This window comes from Cornus florida, unplaced genomic scaffold (assembly GCF_030987335.1).
Source record: "Cornus florida cultivar Cherokee Brave unplaced genomic scaffold, ASM3098733v1 CherokeeBrave_3.0.0_Hap2_Chr02, whole genome shotgun sequence".
In the NCBI taxonomy this organism is placed as follows: Eukaryota; Viridiplantae; Streptophyta; class Magnoliopsida; order Cornales; family Cornaceae; genus Cornus; species Cornus florida.
This window is the reverse complement of record NW_026775572.1, coordinates 76,832,892-76,852,136: the sequence shown is the minus strand read 5'-3', so window position 1 is coordinate 76,852,136 and position 19,245 is coordinate 76,832,892. Positions and strand designations below refer to the sequence as shown.

Genomic DNA, 19,245 nt, shown 5'->3' with positions numbered 1-19,245 from the left:
ATGACATCAGTTCTATACCAGGATCAACTGAAGCCAGTCCATCTCATTCTGTTCAAGGTTAGATAAATCTGTTAAATCTACTTCAGAACTTGATGATCATAGAGAAGTTACTTATCCAGGATTACAAAAATAGGTTCAAGCTGAAAACATTATTGGTTCTACTCAGGCTGGTGTTCAGACAAGAAACAAGAAGAAACTCACTGAATTAGAAGCTGATGATGGAGAAGAATACAGTCATTTTACAATGCTATCCTCTATTGAACCAAAGTCTTACTCTGAAGCACAAAAAAGTGAAGATTGGGTGGTTGCTATGAAAGAAAAACTTGAACAAATTCACAAGAATGACACTTGGACACTGGTTCCTAGACCTGTAGCTAAGAATGTTATTGGTTCCAAATGGATTTACAGAAACAAACTTGATGAAAAAGGGTCAGTTATCAAAAACAAGGCTAGATTGGTGTGTAAAGGATACTCTCAACAAGCTGGTATTGACTATGATGAAACCTTTGCCCCAGTTACTAGGATGGAATCTATTAGAATGCTCTAGTCCTTTACTTGTCATAAGCAAGTCAAAGTGTATCAAATAGATGTTAAGTCTGCCTTTTTGAATGGAGAGTTAAATAAAGAAGTATACCTGGAATAACCTAAAGGTTTTGAAGATCCCAAGTCTCCCTCCTATGTCTTCAAGCTAAACAAGGCCTTGTATGGTCTCAAACAGGCTCCCATGGCTTGGTATGAAAAACTGCATCAGTTCTTGATTGAACAAGGTTTTCATAGAGGAAAAGTGGATAGTACTCTTTATGTCAAGCTTCATCAAGATCAGTTCCTCATTCTTCAAGTCTATGTTAATGATATTATATTTTGTGGCTCCAATACATCTTTAGCATCAGAGTTTGCAAACTTGATGAAAACCATATTTGAAATGTCTCTTTTGGGAACTCTTATATACTTCTTTGGTCTTTAAATTCATCAAACCTCCAAAGGAATCTTCATCTCTCAACAAAAATATGCCTCTGAGTTACTTACAAAATTCAATATGACTGAGTGCAAATCTGTTTCAACTCCCTTATGTCTTAATTCCAAGCTGTCTCTTGAATGTACCACAGAATTAGTTTCCTCTACTCTTTATAGGTCTATCATTGGCAGTCTATTGTATTTCACAACTTCACGACTTAATATCATGTATTTTGTGGGGTTGGTAGCAAGATTTCAAAGTAATCCTAGACTCTCTCATCTTCAGGCTGCTAAAAGGATTCTGAGATATGTCAAGGGTACTATTTCCTATGGTCTACATTATATCTTTTCCTCAACATTGCCTATCACAGCTTTTTCAGATGCTGATTGGGGTAGATCCTTACCTGACAGAAAAAGTACATCAGGTTGTTGCTATCTTCTTAGTTCCAACTTAGTTTCTTGGTTAAGTAAGAAGCAGGATACTGTCTCTCTGTCTACTTCGGAAGCTGAATACATAGCTGCTTCTTAGGCTGGTTCTCAACTTCTCTGGATGCACACTACTTTTGCTGATCTTGGTATTCATTTCTCAGGTCCTCCTAAACTCTATTGTGATAATCAAAGTGCCATTGCCATAAGCAAGAATCCCACACTTCACTGGAAGAGCAAACATATTGACATCAAGTATCACTTTCTTAGAGACAAAGTTCAAAAAGGCCTCATTGACATTACTTACTTACCAACTGAAAATCAACTGGCAAATATCATGACCAAACCTCTTCTCCCTCAACACTGTTCAACCCTCAGAGCTCTTCTCAGGGTTGTTCCACCCTCTTTCTAAGCCTCTCATTGTTGGTCTTTCTCACCTTTTGTCCTTCAATGTCAAAAAGGGGGAGAATAGACTGAAATAAGGGTAGTTTTTCAGCTATCCCTTCTCTTACTTGTTGCTATTGTTAATTTGCTTAGTATTACTTTGGCTTAGTCTACTTTAGTGATGTCTTATTTCATAATTGAAGTTTTTGTCAATAAAGGCAAAATGGGGAGATTGTTGGTCCTAAGTTCCTTAGGCATTGTTTGCCTCTTTAATGTCAAAAATAAGAGTGGCAGTGGCTTCAAAGGGCTTCTTCAATGTCAAAGTTGCTTGAAATAAGCCTCAAGGATAGTGTGGTCATTTTTTATTCAGTGACTTATCCCTCATTACTGTTTTAATGTATTCATCACAGCTCATCTATCTATTTTTGCTTAATTTACTGAGAATTGTGTGGATTCAGTTCATGAAAACTGTCACAAATGATTCCAGGGGTAGCATTATCATTTCTCAGTTGTATTCAACATATACCCGTATGTTTTGGATGCTGCATTGCACTGGATTGACCTGAGTGAATCAGCATTCTCATTTATACAGTTTTAGGATTTTTTTTAGCTAAGAAGTTAAAAAATCTGTTGCAAGGGTATTCTGGTCATTTCTTATTATGCTCAGCAGTGTGACACATTTTAGTAGTCCCAAATTAAATGAATATACAAGAATATTGCATTTCTTGGTGGCTAAGTCTAGAGTTGAATGGAATTTGCAGCATTGTGGTGTATATGTGTACTTTAGTGTGCATAGGGACAAAACTGCTGAGGTGGCCTTCTATGTTTGGCTCTTGCTCTTGGAAATATCTGCATTGCACTGTGTCAATGATTGGCTTGAGGTGACAGGTGTAATCTGTGGGTGTACGAAGGTCTGTGCATTTTGAAAATCCATATATATATGTTGTTATAGACTTTTTTAGGGTTTCAGCCTTGTGAGAGAGGAGTGTTTTTGAGCTACAACCTGCATTAACTTGAGAGCCTTGAGTGAACAAGTTTGTCTGAAGCTTTTGATGAAGATTCAAGCCAAAAAAACTTACTAATTCGAGCTATGTGATAGTTATAGCAGAGAAGAGGTTGCTGCTGCTGTTTTTCACTACTTTAAGGGCTGGACTGAGTATTGGATTTTAGTTCCAAGGTGCTGAGGTCTTTTCTAAGAGTTGACATAGGTATCAATCACCATTTTACACTTGCTCAGTACTGAATTATTGTTGAAATCATGCTGAAATCAAAAATTAACAGTGAGCTCATTTGTTATACTTAATTTTCTGAGATTTTCATAGATTCAAGCACTGATTGATTATGACTTGTTGTATGATAAGCTTTTAATCCTCTAGCAAGTGTATCTTGATGAATCTTACATGTTGAAATTGGTTTTGTAATAGAAATTTGGTCTGCAACAACTCTCAGTTCTTAACCCTTAGTCATAGAATGTGTTTTTGCTGAAACGAGGGTAATATTGGTTCTATATGCTAAACTCATGCTGCACTTCAGTGATTAAAAGTCATGAACATGAGTACCATAGTGAATGAAGACTGAGTATGAAGATATTGAATTAATCTCGAGAGGAAATTCCCTTTTTACCCCTCAAGACATAAGTGCTGAAAATCGGTGTTACAAAGTGGTAATCTAAAATACTGAGTTGTCAGTTTCATTTCAATTGAAGAAAGGATCTGTGATTGTTGTTTTACATTTGTTATAATGTATTTGGTGAACTTAGAGAGCTTGTTTGGTCCTGGCAGGGTTGCCTAGGACAGAGGGAGTGTTTGTATACACTTTGTTGAGCTAGTGTGTGAAGTGAAGTGTGTGAAAACTAGTGTCTACTTCTGATACAAGGGTGTGTGCAGAGTGTGTGACGACCCTGGTTTCTAGGCCAGCGTGTCCTGTGATGAACCGAAGATTTGACCCGATAACGAATCCGATATGCGGAAGCGAAAACAGAAAACAAGACTCTAAAAAGTCAAAGTGACCTTCAATGAGGTCATAGAACTCAATGAGAACTGATGCGGAAGCAAAAGGTCAAAATATGACAAATAAGCCCCCAGGGGCAAAATAGTTATTTTTGAAAAATGTGGATTCAGGTGCCACCGAGCACACCGCTGGAAGGACAACGAAAAACTAATCAAGATGGGCTCAAGAATCGTATGATTCGGAGTACGGATGAAGGAGAAACGGCATGACGACGAAAAACGGACACTTAAAGCTTTAAGGGCAAATTGGTAATTATCCAGGAAGAACCGGGTGCAACCGAGCACACCGTTGGAAAGACAGTGAAAAATTGGTCAAGTTAAAAAAAAAATTCACTTGAATCGGAGTCCGGACGAAGGAGAAAAGCCCAAAAGAATAATTGACGTTGCAGCGGCCCGACAAGGGCCATGGCACACATGGCGCCCATGCGTGAGCCCACCGGCGAGCATGCCGACGCCCAAAGACAGGGCTGGTGGCTGCCCTTGGCTGCTGCTACATTTTTTTTTATCTGCCCAAAACTGAGGCTTCAAACGGAGGTCAAGACGAGCTTTTCTAGAAAAACACGAAAAAGAAACCCACCCTAAAATCGAGTTTTCTACCTGACAATGCAGACGGAATAGAAAAAAACTCACTGTGAAATCCCCAAAATGCCCCTAGATCAGAACTGAACAAGAGGGTCACAAAGCTGCTAAATGAAAACTGCAAGCTGAAACTTCACGAGGGATTTCCGTTACCAAGACGACATTTTCTGGAAAAACACGAAGATGAAACCCCCCCTAAAATCATGTTTTCTATTTAACCATGTCAAAAGAAGAAAATAAAACTGATGTGAAAGGTCCATAATGCCCCTAAATCAGAATATGCAAAAAAAAAATGCAAAATGAATTCACAAGAGGCTCAAAACACAAACGATAAGGTTTTGCCCGGAAACGACCATGCATGCAGACGTAACTTACCTATTTGGACGTGCTACATTGGTCCACGACTTAAAAATACCACCGATACAAAATCCGATCCCCCAACGGGCAAAAAGGCAAAAATGGAACTTAGAATGAAAACTCGGAATCCAAAAATACAAAACGAGATCAAATGACCATTTGGCCCTTGGCCACACTTCAAACATGATTTATGAGACCCTACGAAAGAATGAGAATGGAATTCCCACACCCGATGCAACCATGGTGAAGCAATGACTTGCAATTTTTCAAAATTTTCATAATATTTCATGAAGTTAAAAAGTACATAGAATACAATATAATGTTCATTGGCCTCCGGCCTCATCTCATACATACCAAATACATTGAAAGAAGTGTACTTAAGTACACACTACATACCTGGAATCAAATATACATATTTTGACATATAAGTCTACAAAATGACATTTCATGCTAACATTCGCATGAAATGGAAACTTGAAAGCTACACGACATCCAAGGAATGCTAGGCGTCATGAACCAAGTCTTCGTACCTGAAATATGCCCCAGTATCGTAGGGGTGAGTAACATAAAGCTACTGGTAAGAGATGAGCATGCATCGACCTAGCATTTTATAAATTTATCACCTTAAGGTGAAACATGTTAAAGGGGTTCATGCCACCTAACATCTATATCGAAATGAGACTCAGGGAGCATCCTAAGCTACCTTAGAGTGTTTCTAGCACAAATCACATCATCTATGCCATTTAAACAATATGGAAGCACGTTATACAAAGCAACAAGATATAGGTTCTTAAAGGTATTAACTTGCAATCTCGAATACAGAAACAACTAAAGTGATCATGTCACCTAACGTCTATGTTCTAAATAAGTCTAAGGAATCATCCTAGGCCATGCTGAACAATCAAACTGCAATTTACAACTTCAATGCAATCCAACCACATAAAAGCATATTATATAAGGCAACAAAATACAATTTCTTAAAGCTATCAACTTGAAATCTAAAGCACGAAAACAACAGAAGTGAGTCATGCCACCTAACGTCTAAGTTATAACTGAATCAATAGGATCAATCCTAAGCTTTGTTAGAATGTCAAAACACAATTTTCAATATCGATGCAATTTAACCAACATTGGAACTTCCAATACAACGCATAAAGCACAATTTCGCAAAGTTAACATCATGTAACTTAAAATGGAACGACAAATAAGAAATAACAAGTTACAACATCATCTAGTTATCAACTTGAAAATGAAATGCGAAATCAAAGAAAGTGGATACTCGGACGTCACGCCGGATCAGACAGACAACATAGTTCCTTTAGGGTTGCTAGCCCATGGGTAACCTCCCTATGTGCGCACTAGACCATATAGAGGGACTATCCCCCGTACTAGAACCACGTCCTAGCCATAGTCAAACAACGACATCCCCAAGTTTTCAAAATCAACAAGTTGTGCAACAAATATACTAGTAAACAAGTCATGGCCAATACAAATATCAAGTTAAAACCTTAATTAAGCTAATGGGACCACAAAATACATTTTAATTAATTCTTTTAATTAAAATCTCTTGATTTTCAAACTTAACCAAATGCTCTCAAATTAAACTATGTTGGAAAACATAAAAAGGACTAATGTAATATCGCATTACAAGTTTATTTCATTCAATTTACGACCGTGCGAATTAAACCTTCACTAAAGTTAAATATAAAACAAAAGTTACAATTCTCATGCAATAAATCCCAATTTAATACATGTGAATAACCATACCAAAACTTAATTTTCTAGCATGCCACAATACAATACCAAGTTGTATATCACCATGAGGATTAAATCTTAAACATGGAATTTAATTAAATAAAAGGTTTCAAAACCTAACCGAATATTCTAAATCTAATATATGTGAAACTATATGGCATGTAAATCAAGAATATCAAGTCGAAATTTAAATAGAGTGAATAGTGCACTCGGGGCAAATTAATTAATAATTACTAATTTTCAAAACACCTCCAATCACTTTCAAATTCAACTATGTTGGAGAGCATGCTAAGGCCTAATTTAATATGCTAACACATAGTGATTTTAAGCTAGTTAAGGCCACGTGAATTAATCTTTTACCTAAGATAAATATTAAATAAAGTCTTTAATACTTATTCAAATGTTTCAATTTTAATACACGACAATGAGCATATCAAGGGGCAATATAAATTCACGCTACATGTTTAAATCAAGTCATGAGTAACTGGAAAAATTAGATCCCGTACAAGAAAAATAAATAATAAAATCTCTAGATTTTATATTTAATTATGCAAACAAGTAGTATAAGTATCACAAGCATGCTATATAATAAGAATTTAAACCTAGAACATCTCCTACCTCAATTTGAGATGAAAATCCCAAAGGCCCACCAAAATGGAATGGCTCCGAATCCGACGAAACTACTAAGTTTTGTCGGGGACAACGCCGTGAACATAACCCCCATGAAAGCCCCATCAAAATCATAACTTGACCTCAAAACCAAACTCAAGAAATGGTCAAAACTAAATTCTAATAAGGGGGAAAGGTAGAGCACGTCAAGGGGAACAACAAACGTTAAGGCCGAAGACTTTCCATCAAGGAAAAGTGAACCAAAATAGGAGAGAGAAGATGGCAGCACCCCTTGGGCTGCCATGGGAGCTCCAGGTCATACATGAAGAGGGGAGAAGATGAACAATGAAATATCTCACCCCCCTTTTATAGAAATCTCAAAAAGTGCCCGGAACGGGCTCCGTCGGGTCCGAAAAAGTAAAATTTGAGCTGATGTGCTAAAATTGCAAAACTTTATGAACAAAAAAGTTTTAAAATGATAAAATATAAACAACGGAAGAAACGGCGTTAAAAACTGAGTTCCGAGCAGAAAGTTATGCCCAAAACAAATTTGGCGCAAACTGGGGCCAGAAATCCTGAAACTGGAAAACATCGACCAGGAGGAAATTCCAAGAGTACAAAACTCGACGAAATGTGAAGATGAATCCCATACGAGGATCCAAGCTCAAACAAGATATTTTGCAATAACTTTCATTAATTGCATAATGGCCCCTCCAAAAAGTGAAAACTGTACTTATGGCCCAGAATAAAAATATCTTCCAAAAATATTTTCTTAAAAACCCCTGAAATAAAATATCTTCAAAAGATATTTACAAAAAACACCCCAAGAAAAGAAAATAATTTCAAAGAACTTTGTATCCGTGCCCCTATGAACAACTGGAGCAACCAGAGTACTTTCTTGCAAAAGTAAAGATACGTATTTCGTGGAAACCACTCAAGATGGAGATACATGAAGTCAAAAACCAACTCCGAACACAAGAAGTGTGGTTACCCCAACAAAGTGTCAAACGGGGAAAAGGTAAAATAGGGAAAAGGACGAAATAGGGAAAATGACGAAAAGTGAATAGTGTCAAAAAACGAAAAATGTGAAAATGACTCGTTCCTCAAAAGAAGTTGTCAATCCACGGAAAAGAGTCTCAGAAACCAATTCCGAGCACTCGAGATGACACTAAGCGACACAAAACAGAGCTCAGAAAGGAAAATTAAACGAAAAAATTCCATTCGTAAAATTTCAGGAAAAAGGAAAGGAAGGCAAATGACTAGGTCGTTACAACCTACCCTCCTTAAAGGAATTTCATCCCCGAAATTAGGAACATACCAGAGAGAACAGAATAATGACCGAACAAAAGGTCAAATCAAAGGACAGCTTACAACGCACTGAATGACAAATCCTGAAGTATAAAGATTAACTGAAGGAAAGCGAAGCCATGAACTGAGGCAACACCTCATACGAATCGGTACGTTAACTAAACGTCAACCACCGAGAGAATCCCGAGAAGACAAAACATCAAACACAGTGAAAGAAGAGAGTGACAAGGCAGTACGAACAGTGACCAGAACCCGCCCACACTTACTCGTCAGCAAGGTAGCATGACGGTATAAGGCACTAGTTCATAACATGCCCCAACCAGGTCAACTCTGAGAAACCTATTGGTACGGATGAAATCAATGTCGAAAATGATTATTACCAAAAGCACCGTGGGAACCAGGCATCTGTGAGAGTTAGGGTAGCTAATCCCAAAACTCTGACAACAATGACACTGGCACCATTATGCTTAAGGCCTTAGATCTAAAAGCCACGATGGAAAATGAAATGAAACGGTGCCTCCCTGGCCCACGTCTCACTCCACCAGATAAGGAAAAGGAAATGAATCGCAGTTGTCTACGCTCACATGAGCCTCACTCGCATCAACCAACAGAACAGACAAGAAGGTTCCCTACATGGGTCCTCACAGAATGAACTTCTCCTACCTAAGGAAGAAATTCATGAAACAAGAACGCATCCAAGGGATACGACAGATCCAAAGAAACAATGCAAAAACTTGACATAAAGTAAACAAGTAGCATGCAACATAGCATAACTATCTACTCACACAAGTAGTAAACAAGTTACTACATAAGCAAATAGGCATGTTATCAAATCAAACATGTTATCAAGAAGCACGCAGACATGTTATCACACTAGAACATGATAGTGACACAGAACAAGTTATCAGGAAGCATATATACATATAAAGTATGCTTAACAAATAATAGATGTCTCAAAACATCTAAGCCTGTGAACATGTTATCATACAAGACATGTTATCAAACAAGGCATGTTATCAAGATATAAATGACACATCAAAGCAAAACAACGTGAGCATGATATGCGCCCAAAACCCATCGTCCTAAGGTTTTCGAACCTAGGAGCCCTGATACCACCTGTGACGACCCTGGTTTTTAGGCCAGCGTGTCCTGTGATGAACCGAAGATTTAACCCGATAACGGATCCGATATGCGGAAGCGAAAACAGAAAACAAGACTCTAAGAAGTCAAAGTGACCTTCCATGAGGTCATGGAACTCCACGAGAACAAATGCGGAAGCAAAAGGTCAAAATATGACAAATAAGCCCCTAGGGGCAAAATAGTCATTTTTGAAAAATGTGGATACGGGCGCCACCGAGCACATCGCTGGAAGGACAACGAAAAACTAATCAAGATGGGATCAAGAATCGCATGATTTGGAGTCCGGATGAAGGAGAAACGACATAACGACGAAAAACGGACACTTAAAGCTTTAAGGGAAAATTGGTAATTATCCCGGAAGAACCGGGTGCAACCGAGCACACCGTTGGAGAGACAGCAAAAAATTGGTCAAGTTCAAAAAAAAAATTCACTTGAATCGGAGTCCGGACGAAGGAGAAAAGCCCAAAAGAAGAATTGACGTCGCGGCGGCCCGACGAGGGCCATGGCGCACACGGCGCCCATGCACGAGCCCACCGGCGCGCATGCCGGCACCCAAAGACATGGCTGGTGGCTGCCCTTGGCTGCTGCTACATTTTTTTTTATCTGCCCAGAACTGAGGCTTGAAACGGAGGTCAAGAAGAGCTTTTCTGGAAAAACACGAAGAAGAAACACCCTCTAAAATCAAGTTTTCTACCTGACAGTGCAGACAGAATAAAAAAAAACTCACTGTGAAATCCCCAAAATGCCCCTAGATCAGAACTAAACAAGAGGGTCATAAAGCTGCTCAATGAAAACTGGAAGCTGAAACTTCACGAGGGATTTCCGGTACCAAGACGACATTTTCTAGAAAAACACGAAGAAGAAACCCCCCCTAAAATCATGTTTTCTATTCAACCATGTCAAAAGAAGAAAATAAAACTGATGTGAAAGGTCCATAATGCCCCTAGATCAGAATATGCAAAAAAAAAATGCGAAATGAATTCACAAGAGGCTCAAAACACAAACGATAAGGTTTTGCCCGGAAACGACCATGCATGCAAACGTAACTTACTTATTTGGACGTGCTACAATGGTCCACGACTTAAAAATACCACCGATACAAAATACGATCCCCCAACGGGTAAAAAGGCAAAAATGGAACTTGGAATGAAAACTCGGAATCCAAAAATACAAAACGGGATCAAATGACCATTTGGCCCTTGGCCACACTTCAAACATGATTTATGAGACCCTATGAAAGAATGAGAATGGAATTCCCACACCCGATCAAACAATGGTGAAGCAATGACTTGCGATTTTTCAAGATTTTCATAATATTTCATGAAGTTAAAAAGTACATAGAATACAATATAATGTTCATTGGCCTCCGGCCTCATCTCATACATATCAAATACATTGAAAGAAGTGTACTTAAGTACACATTACATACCTGGAATCAAATATACATATTTTGACATATAAGTCTACAAAATGACATTTCATGCTAACATTCGCATGAAATGGAAACTTGAAAGCTACACGACATCCAAGGAATGCTAGGCGTCACGAACCAAGTCTTCGTACCTGAAATATGCCACAGTATCATAGGGGTGAGTAACATAAAGCTACTCGTAGGAGATGAGGATGCATCGACCTAGCATTTTACAAATTTATCACCTTAAGGTGAAACATGTTAAAGGGGTTCATGCCACCTAACGTCTATATCGAAATGAGACTCAGGGAGCATCCTAAGCTACCTTAGAGTGTTTCTAGCATAAATCACATCATCTATGCCATTTAAACAATATGGAAACACGTTATACAAAGCAACAAGATATAGGTTCTTAAAGGTATTAACTTGCAATCTCGAATACAGAAACAGCTAAAGTGATCATGTCACCTAACGTCTATGTTCTAAATAAGTCTAAGGAATCATCCTAGGCCATGCTGAACAATCAAACCGCAATTTACAACTTCAATGCAATCCAACCACATAAAAGCATATTATACAAGGCAACAAAATACAATTTCTTAAAGCTATCAGCTTGAAATCTAAAGCACGAAAACAACAGAAGTGGGTCATGCCACCTAACGTCTAAGTTATAAATGAATCAATAGGATCAATCCTAAGCTTTGTTAGAACGTCAAAACACAATTTTCAATATCGATGCAATTTAACCAACATTGGAACTTCCAATACAACGCATAAAGCACAATTTCGCAAAGTTAACATCATGTAACTTAAAATGGAACGACAAATAAGAAATAACAAGTTACAACATCATCTAGTTATCAACTTGAAAATGAAATGCGAAATCAAACAAAGTGGATATTCGGAAGTCACGCCGGATCAGACTGACAACATAGTTACTTTAGGGTTACTAGCCCATGGGTAACCTCCCTATGTGCGCACTAGACCATATAGAGGGACTATCCCCCATACAAGAACCACGTCCTAGCCATAGTCAAACAACGACATCCCCAAGTTTCCAAAATTAACAAGTTGTGCAACAACGCATATATCAACAGGAATATGCAAGATAATCAACTATCTACTAAGCACAACCAAATTTGGAAACCTATACAATACATGCTTTAAATCCACAACTAATATGATATGATGAACGTCGAATCTTCAGTGTCCGATTCGTTACACGCTATGCATGAAAGATGTTAAACACGAAGTGTGCAAATCATTACACAAGACAACAATATATTCAATAAGGAAAACATATTATCACGAATACAAACATAGCAACTATGTTATCCAATGTTCAAAACATAACCAAATAAATATACAACAAGTCTAAGTCCATGATTTGAATATAGAAACCACTTCTAAAACACAACTAGATCATGGAGCAAATTGATAGAATTTAAATAGATAAACACAATTAAATTCTCTAGATTCCGATTCAATTCCAAATAACCTCAATTTAATACATGTTAAAGGACATGGCATTGTCATCACCTATATCCATTCTAAAACTCAATTAGGTTGTTGGAACAACAAAGTAGAACTTTAATTAAATCATGCTAATTTAAGTACCAAGGTTCTAAAACAACTTCTAATAGTCCCAAATTAATATATACTAGTAAACAAGTCATGGCCAATACAAATATCAAGTTAAAACCTTAATTAAGCTAATGGGACCACAAAAAACATTTTAATTAATTCTTTTAATTAAAATCTCTTGATTTTCAAACTTAACCAAATGCTCTCAAATTAACCTATGTTGGAAAACATGCCAAGGACTAATGTAATATCACATTACAAGTTTATTTCATTCAATTTACGACCATGCGAATTAAACCTTCACTAAAGTTAAATATAAAACAAAAGTTGCAATTCTCATGCAATAAATCCCAATTTAATACATGTGAACAACCATACCAAAACTTAATTTTCTAGCATGCCACAATACAATACCAAGTTGTATATCACCATGAGGATTAAATCTTAAACATGGAATTTAATTAAATAAAAGGTTTCAAAACCTAACCGAATATTCTAAATCAAATATATGTGAAACTATATGGCATGTAAATCAAGAATATCAAGTCGGAATTTAAATAGAGTGAATAGTGCACCGGGGCAAATTAATTAATAATTACTAATTTTCAAAACACCTCCAATCACTTTCAAATTCAACTATGTTGGAGAGCATGCTAAGGCCTAATTTAATATGCTAACACATATTGATTTTAAGCTAGTTAAGGCCATGTGAATTAATCTTTCACCTAAGATAAATATTAAATAAAGTCTTTAATACTTATTCAAATGTTCCAATTTTAATACACGACAATGAGCATATCAAGGGGTAATATAAAATCACGCTACATGTTTAAACCAAATCATGAGCAACTGGGAAAATTAGATCCCGTACAAGAAAAATAAATAATAAAATCTCTAGATTTTATATTAATCATGCAAACAAGTAGTATAAGCATCACAAGCATGCTATATAACAAGAATTTAAACCTAGAACATCTCCTACCTAAATTTGAGATGAAAATCCCAAAGGCCCACCAAAATGGAACGGCTCCAAATCCGACGAAACTATTAGGTTTTGTCGGGGACAACACCGTGAACATAACCCCCACGAAAGCCCCATCAAAATCATAACTTGACCTCAAAACCAAACTCAAGAAATGGTCAAAACTAAATTCTAATAAGGGGGAAAGGTAGAGCACGGCGAGGGGAACAACAAACGTTAAGGCCGAAGACTTTCCATCAAGGAAAAGTGAACAAAAAGAGGAGAGAGAAGATGGCAGCACCCCTTGGGCTGCCATGGGTGCTCCAGGTCATGCATGAAGAGGGGAGAGGATGAACAATGAAATATCTCACCCCCCTTTTATAGAAATCTCAAAAAGTGCCCCGAATGGGCCCCGTCGGTCCGAAAAAGTAAAATTTGAGCTGATGCACTCAAATGGCAAAACTTTGTGAATGAAAAAGATTCAAAATAATAAAATATTAACAATGGAAGAAACGGCGTTAAAAACTGAGTCCCGACCAAAAAGTTATGCCCAAAACAAATTTGGCGCAAACTAGGGCCAGAAACCCTGAAACTGGAAAACATCGACCAGGAGGAAATTCCAAGAGTACAAAACTCGACGAAATGTGAAGATGAATCCCGTACGAGGATCCAAGCTCAAACAAGACATTTTGCAATAACTTTCATTAATTGCATAATGGCCCCTCCAAAAAGTTAAAACTGCACTTATGGCCCAGAATAAAAATATCTTCCAAAAATATTTTCTTAAAAACGCCTGAAATAAAATATCTTCAAAAGATATTTACGAAAAACACCCCAAGAAAAGAAAATAATTTCAAAGAACTTTGCATCCGTGCCCCTATGGACACCTGGAGCAACCAGAGTACTTTCTTGCAAAAGTAAAGATACGTATTTCATGGAAACCACTCAAGATGGAGATACATGAAGTCAAAAACCAACTCCGAACACAAGAAGTGTGGTTACGCCAACAAAGTGTTAAACGGGGAAAAGGCAAAATAGGGAAAAGGACGAAATAGGGAAAATGACGAAAAGTGAATAGTGTCGAAAAACAAAAAATGTGAAAATGACTCGGTCCTCAAAGGAAGTTGTCAATCCACGGAAAAGAGTCTCAGGAACCAATTCCAAGCACTCGAGATGACACTAAGCGACACAAAACAGAGCTCAGAAAGGAAAATTAAACGAAAAAATTTCATTCGTAAAATTTCAGGAAAAATGAAAGGAAGGCAAATGACTGGGTCGTTACAACCTACCCTCCTTAAAGGAATTTCATCCCCGAAATTAGGAACATACCAGAGAGAACAGAATAATGACCGAGCAAAAGGTCATATCAAAGGACAGCTCACAACGCACTGAATGACAAATCCTGAAGTCTAAAGATCAACTGATGGAACGCGAAGCCATGAACTGAGGCAACACCTCATACGAATCGGCATGTTAACTCAACGTCAACCACCGAGAGAATCCCGAGAAAACAAAACGTCAAACACAGTGAAAGAAGAGAGTGACAAGGCAGTACGAACAGTGACCAGAACCCGCCCACACTTACTCGTCAGCAAGGTAGCATGACGGTATAAGGCACTAGTTCATAACATGCCCCAACCAGGTCAACTCTGAGAAACCTATTGGTACGGATGACATCAATGTCGAAAATGATTATTACCAAAAGCACCGTGGGAACCAGGCATCTGTGAGAGTTGGGGTAGCTAATCCCAAAACTCTGACAACAATGACACTAGCACCATTATGCTTAAGGCCTTAGATCTAAAAGCCACGATGGAAAATGAAATGAAATGGTGCCTCCCTGGCCCACGTCTCACTCCACCAGACAAGGAAAAGGAAATGAATCGCAGTTGTTTACGCTCACATGAGCCTCACTCGCATCAACCAACAAAACAGACAAGAAGGTTCCCTACATGGGTCCTCACAGAATGAATTTCTCCTACCTAAGGAAGAAACTCGTGAAACAAGAACGCATCCAAGGGATACGACAGATCCTAAGAGACAAAGCAAAAACCTGACATAAAGTAAACAAGTAGCATGCAACATAGCATAACTATCTACTCACACAAGTAGTAAACAAGTTGCCACATAAGCAAATAGGCATGTTATCAAATCAAACATGTTATCAAGAAGCACGCAGACATGTTATCACACTAGAATATGATAGTGACATAGGACATGTTATCAGGAAGCATATATACACATAAAGTATGCTTAACAAATAATAGATGTCTCAAAACACCTAAGCCTGTGAACATGTTATCATACAAGACATGTTATCAAACAAGGCATGTTATCAAGATATAAATGACACATCAAAGCAAAACAACGTGAGCCTGATATGCGCCCAAAACCCGTCGTCCTAAGGTTTTCGAACCTAGGAGCCCTGATACCACCTATGACGACCCTGGTTTTTAGGCCAGCGTGTCCTGTGATGAACCGAAGATTTAACCCGATAACGGATCCGATATGCGGAAGCGAAAACAGAAAACAAGACTCTAAGAAGTCAAAGTGACCTTCCATGAGGTCATGGAACTCAACGAGAACAAATGCGGAAGCAAAAGGTCAAAATATGACAAATAAGCCCCCAGGGGCAAAATAGTTATTTTTGAAAAATGTGGATACGGGCGCCACCGAGCCCATCGCTGGAAAGACAACGAAAAACTAATCAAGATGGGATCAAGAATCGCATGATTTGGAGTCCGGATGAAGGAGAAACGGCATAACGATGAAAAACGGACACTTAAATCTTTAAGGGCAAACTGGTAATTAACCAGGAAGAACCGGGTGCAACTGAGCACACCGTTGGAAAGACAGCAAAAAATTGGTCAAGTTCAAAAAAAAATTCACTTGAATCGGAGTCCGGACAAAGGAGAAAAGCCTAAAAGAAGAATTGGCGTCGCGGCAGCCCGACGAGGGCCATGGCGCACACGGCGCCCATGCGCGAGCCCACCAACGCGCATGCCGGCGCCCAAAGACAGGGCTGGTGGCAGACCTTGGCTGCTGCTACATTTTTTTTTATCTGCCCAGAACTGAGGCTTGAAACGGAGGTCAAGACGAGCTTTTCTGGAAAAACACGAAGAAGAAACCCCCCCTAAAATCGAGTTTTCTACCTGACAATGCTGACGAAATTAAAAAAAACTCACTGTGAAATCCCCAAAATGCCCCTAGATCAGAACTGAATAAGAGGGTCATAAAGCTGCTAAATGAAAACTGGAAGCTGAAACTTCACGAGGGACTTCCGGTACCAAGATGACATTTTCTGAAAAAACACGAAGAAGAAACCCCCCCTAAAATCATGTTTTCTATTCAACCATGTCAAAAGAAGAAAATAAAACTAATGTGAAAGGTCCATAATGCCCCTAGATCAGAATATGCAAAAAAAAATGCGAAATGAATTCACAAGAAGCTCAAAACACAAATGATAAGGTTTTGCCCGGAAACGACCATGCATGCAAACGTAACTTACCTATTTGGACGTGCTACAATGGTCCACGACTTAAAAATACCACCGATACAAAATCCGACCCCCCAACGGGCAAAAAGGCAAAAATGGAACTTGGAATGAAAACTCGGAATCCAAAAATACAAAACGGGATCAAATGACCGTTTGGCCCTTAGCCACACTTCAAATATGATTTATGAGACCCTATGAAAAAATGAGAATGGAATTCCTACACCCGATGCAACCATGGTGAAGCAATGACATGCGATTTTTCAAGATTTTCACAATATTTCATGAAGTTAAAAAGTACATAGAATACAATATAATGTTCATCGGCCTCCGGCCTCATCTCATACATATCAAATACATTGAAAGAAGTGTACTTAAGTACACATTACATACCTGGAATCAAATATACCTATTTTGACATATAAGTCTACAAAATGACATTTCATGCTAACATTCGCATGAAATGGAAATTTGAAAGCTACACGACATCCAAGGAATGCTAGGCGTCACGAACCAAGTCTTCGTACCGGAAATATGCCCCAGTATCGTAGGGGTGAGTAACATAAAGCTACTCGTAGGAGATGAGCATGCATCGACCTAGCATTTTACAAATTTATCACCTTAAGGTGAAACATGTTAAAGGGGTTCATGCCACCTAACGTCTATATCGAAATGAGACTCAGGGAGCATCCTAAGCTACCTTAGAGTGTTTTCAGCATAAATCACATCATCTATGCCATTTAAACAATATGGAAGCACGTTATACAAAGCAACAAGATATAGGTTCTTAAAGGTATTAACTTGCAATCTCAAATACAGAAACAACTAAAGTGATCAAGTCACCTAACGTCTATGTTCTAAATAAGTCTAATGAATCATCCTAGGCCATGCTGAATAATCAAACCGCAATTTATAACTTCAATGCAATCCAACCACAACAAAAAACATATTATACAAGGCAACAAAATACAATTTCTTAAAGCTATCAGCTTGAAATCTAAAGCACGAAAACAACAGAAGCGGGTCATGCCACCTAACGTCTAAGTTATAAATGAATCAATAGGATCAATCCTAAGCTTTGTTACAACATCAAAACACAAATTTCAATATCGATGCAATTTAACCAACATTGAAACTTCCAATACAACGCATAAAGCACAATTTCGCAAAGTGAACATCATGTAACTTAAAATGGAACGACAAATAGGAAACGACAAGTTACAACATCATCTAGTTATCAACTTGAAAATGAAATGCGAAATCAAACAAAGTAGATACTCGGACGTCACGCCGGATCAGACCGACAACATAGTTACTTTAGGGTTACTAGCCCATGGGTAACCTCCCTATGTGCGCACTAGACCATATAGAGGGACTATCCCCCGTACTAGAACCACGTCCTAGCCATAGTCAAACAACGACATCCCCAAGTTTCCAAAATCAACAAGTTGTGCAACAACGCATATATCAACAGGAATATGCAAGAAAATCAACCATCTACTAAGCACAACCAAATTTGGAAACCTATACAATACATGCTCTAAATCCACAACTAATATGATATGATGAATGTCGAATCTTCAGTATGTGATTCGTTACACGCTATGCATGAAAGATGTTAAACACGAAGTGTGCAAATCATTACACAAGGCAACAATATATTCAATAAGGAAAACATATTATCACGAATACAAACATAGCAACTATGTTATCCAATGTTCAAAACATAACCAAATAAATATACAACAAGTCTAAGTCCATGATTTGAATATAGAAACCACTTCTAAAACACAACTAGATCATAGAGCAAATTGATAGAATTTAAATAGATAAACACAATTAAATTCTCTAGATTCCGATTCAATTCCAAATAACCTCAATTTAATACATGTTAAAGGACATGGCATGGTCATTACCAATATCCATTCTAAAACTCAATTAGGTTGTTAGAACAACAAAGTAAAACTTTAATTAAATCATGCTAATTTAAGTACCAAGGTTCTAAAACAACTTCTAATAGTTCCAAATTAATATATACTAGTAAACAAGTCATGGCCAATACAAATATCAAGTTAAAACCTTAATTAAGCTAATGGGACTATAAAATAGATTTTAATTAATTCTTTTAATTAAAATCTTTTGATTTTCAAACTTAACCAAATGCTCTCAAATTAACCTATATTGGAAAACATGCCAAGGACTAATGTAATATCACATTACAAGTTTATTTCATTCAATTTACGACCATGCGAATTAAACCTTCACTAAAGTTAAA

The 19,245-nt window shown here is 37.7% G+C and overlaps 1 protein-coding gene across 1 annotated transcript in view; it reads left to right on the top strand.

The window, feature by feature from the left end:
* The window catches only part of LOC132296441 (uncharacterized), a gene marked incomplete at its 3' end in the record, with an annotated part of 73,055 nt that continues 53,810 nt past the window's right edge, over nucleotides 1-19,245 (top strand). The window contains exons 1-5 of the mRNA XM_059794646.1: nucleotides 1-57; nucleotides 167-514; nucleotides 1,326-1,379; nucleotides 1,484-1,771; nucleotides 2,526-2,675. Coding sequence (XP_059650629.1) covers nucleotides 1-57; nucleotides 167-514; nucleotides 1,326-1,379; nucleotides 1,484-1,771; nucleotides 2,526-2,675 — 897 coding nt within the window. The remainder of the gene's footprint in view (nucleotides 58-166; nucleotides 515-1,325; nucleotides 1,380-1,483; nucleotides 1,772-2,525; nucleotides 2,676-19,245) is intronic.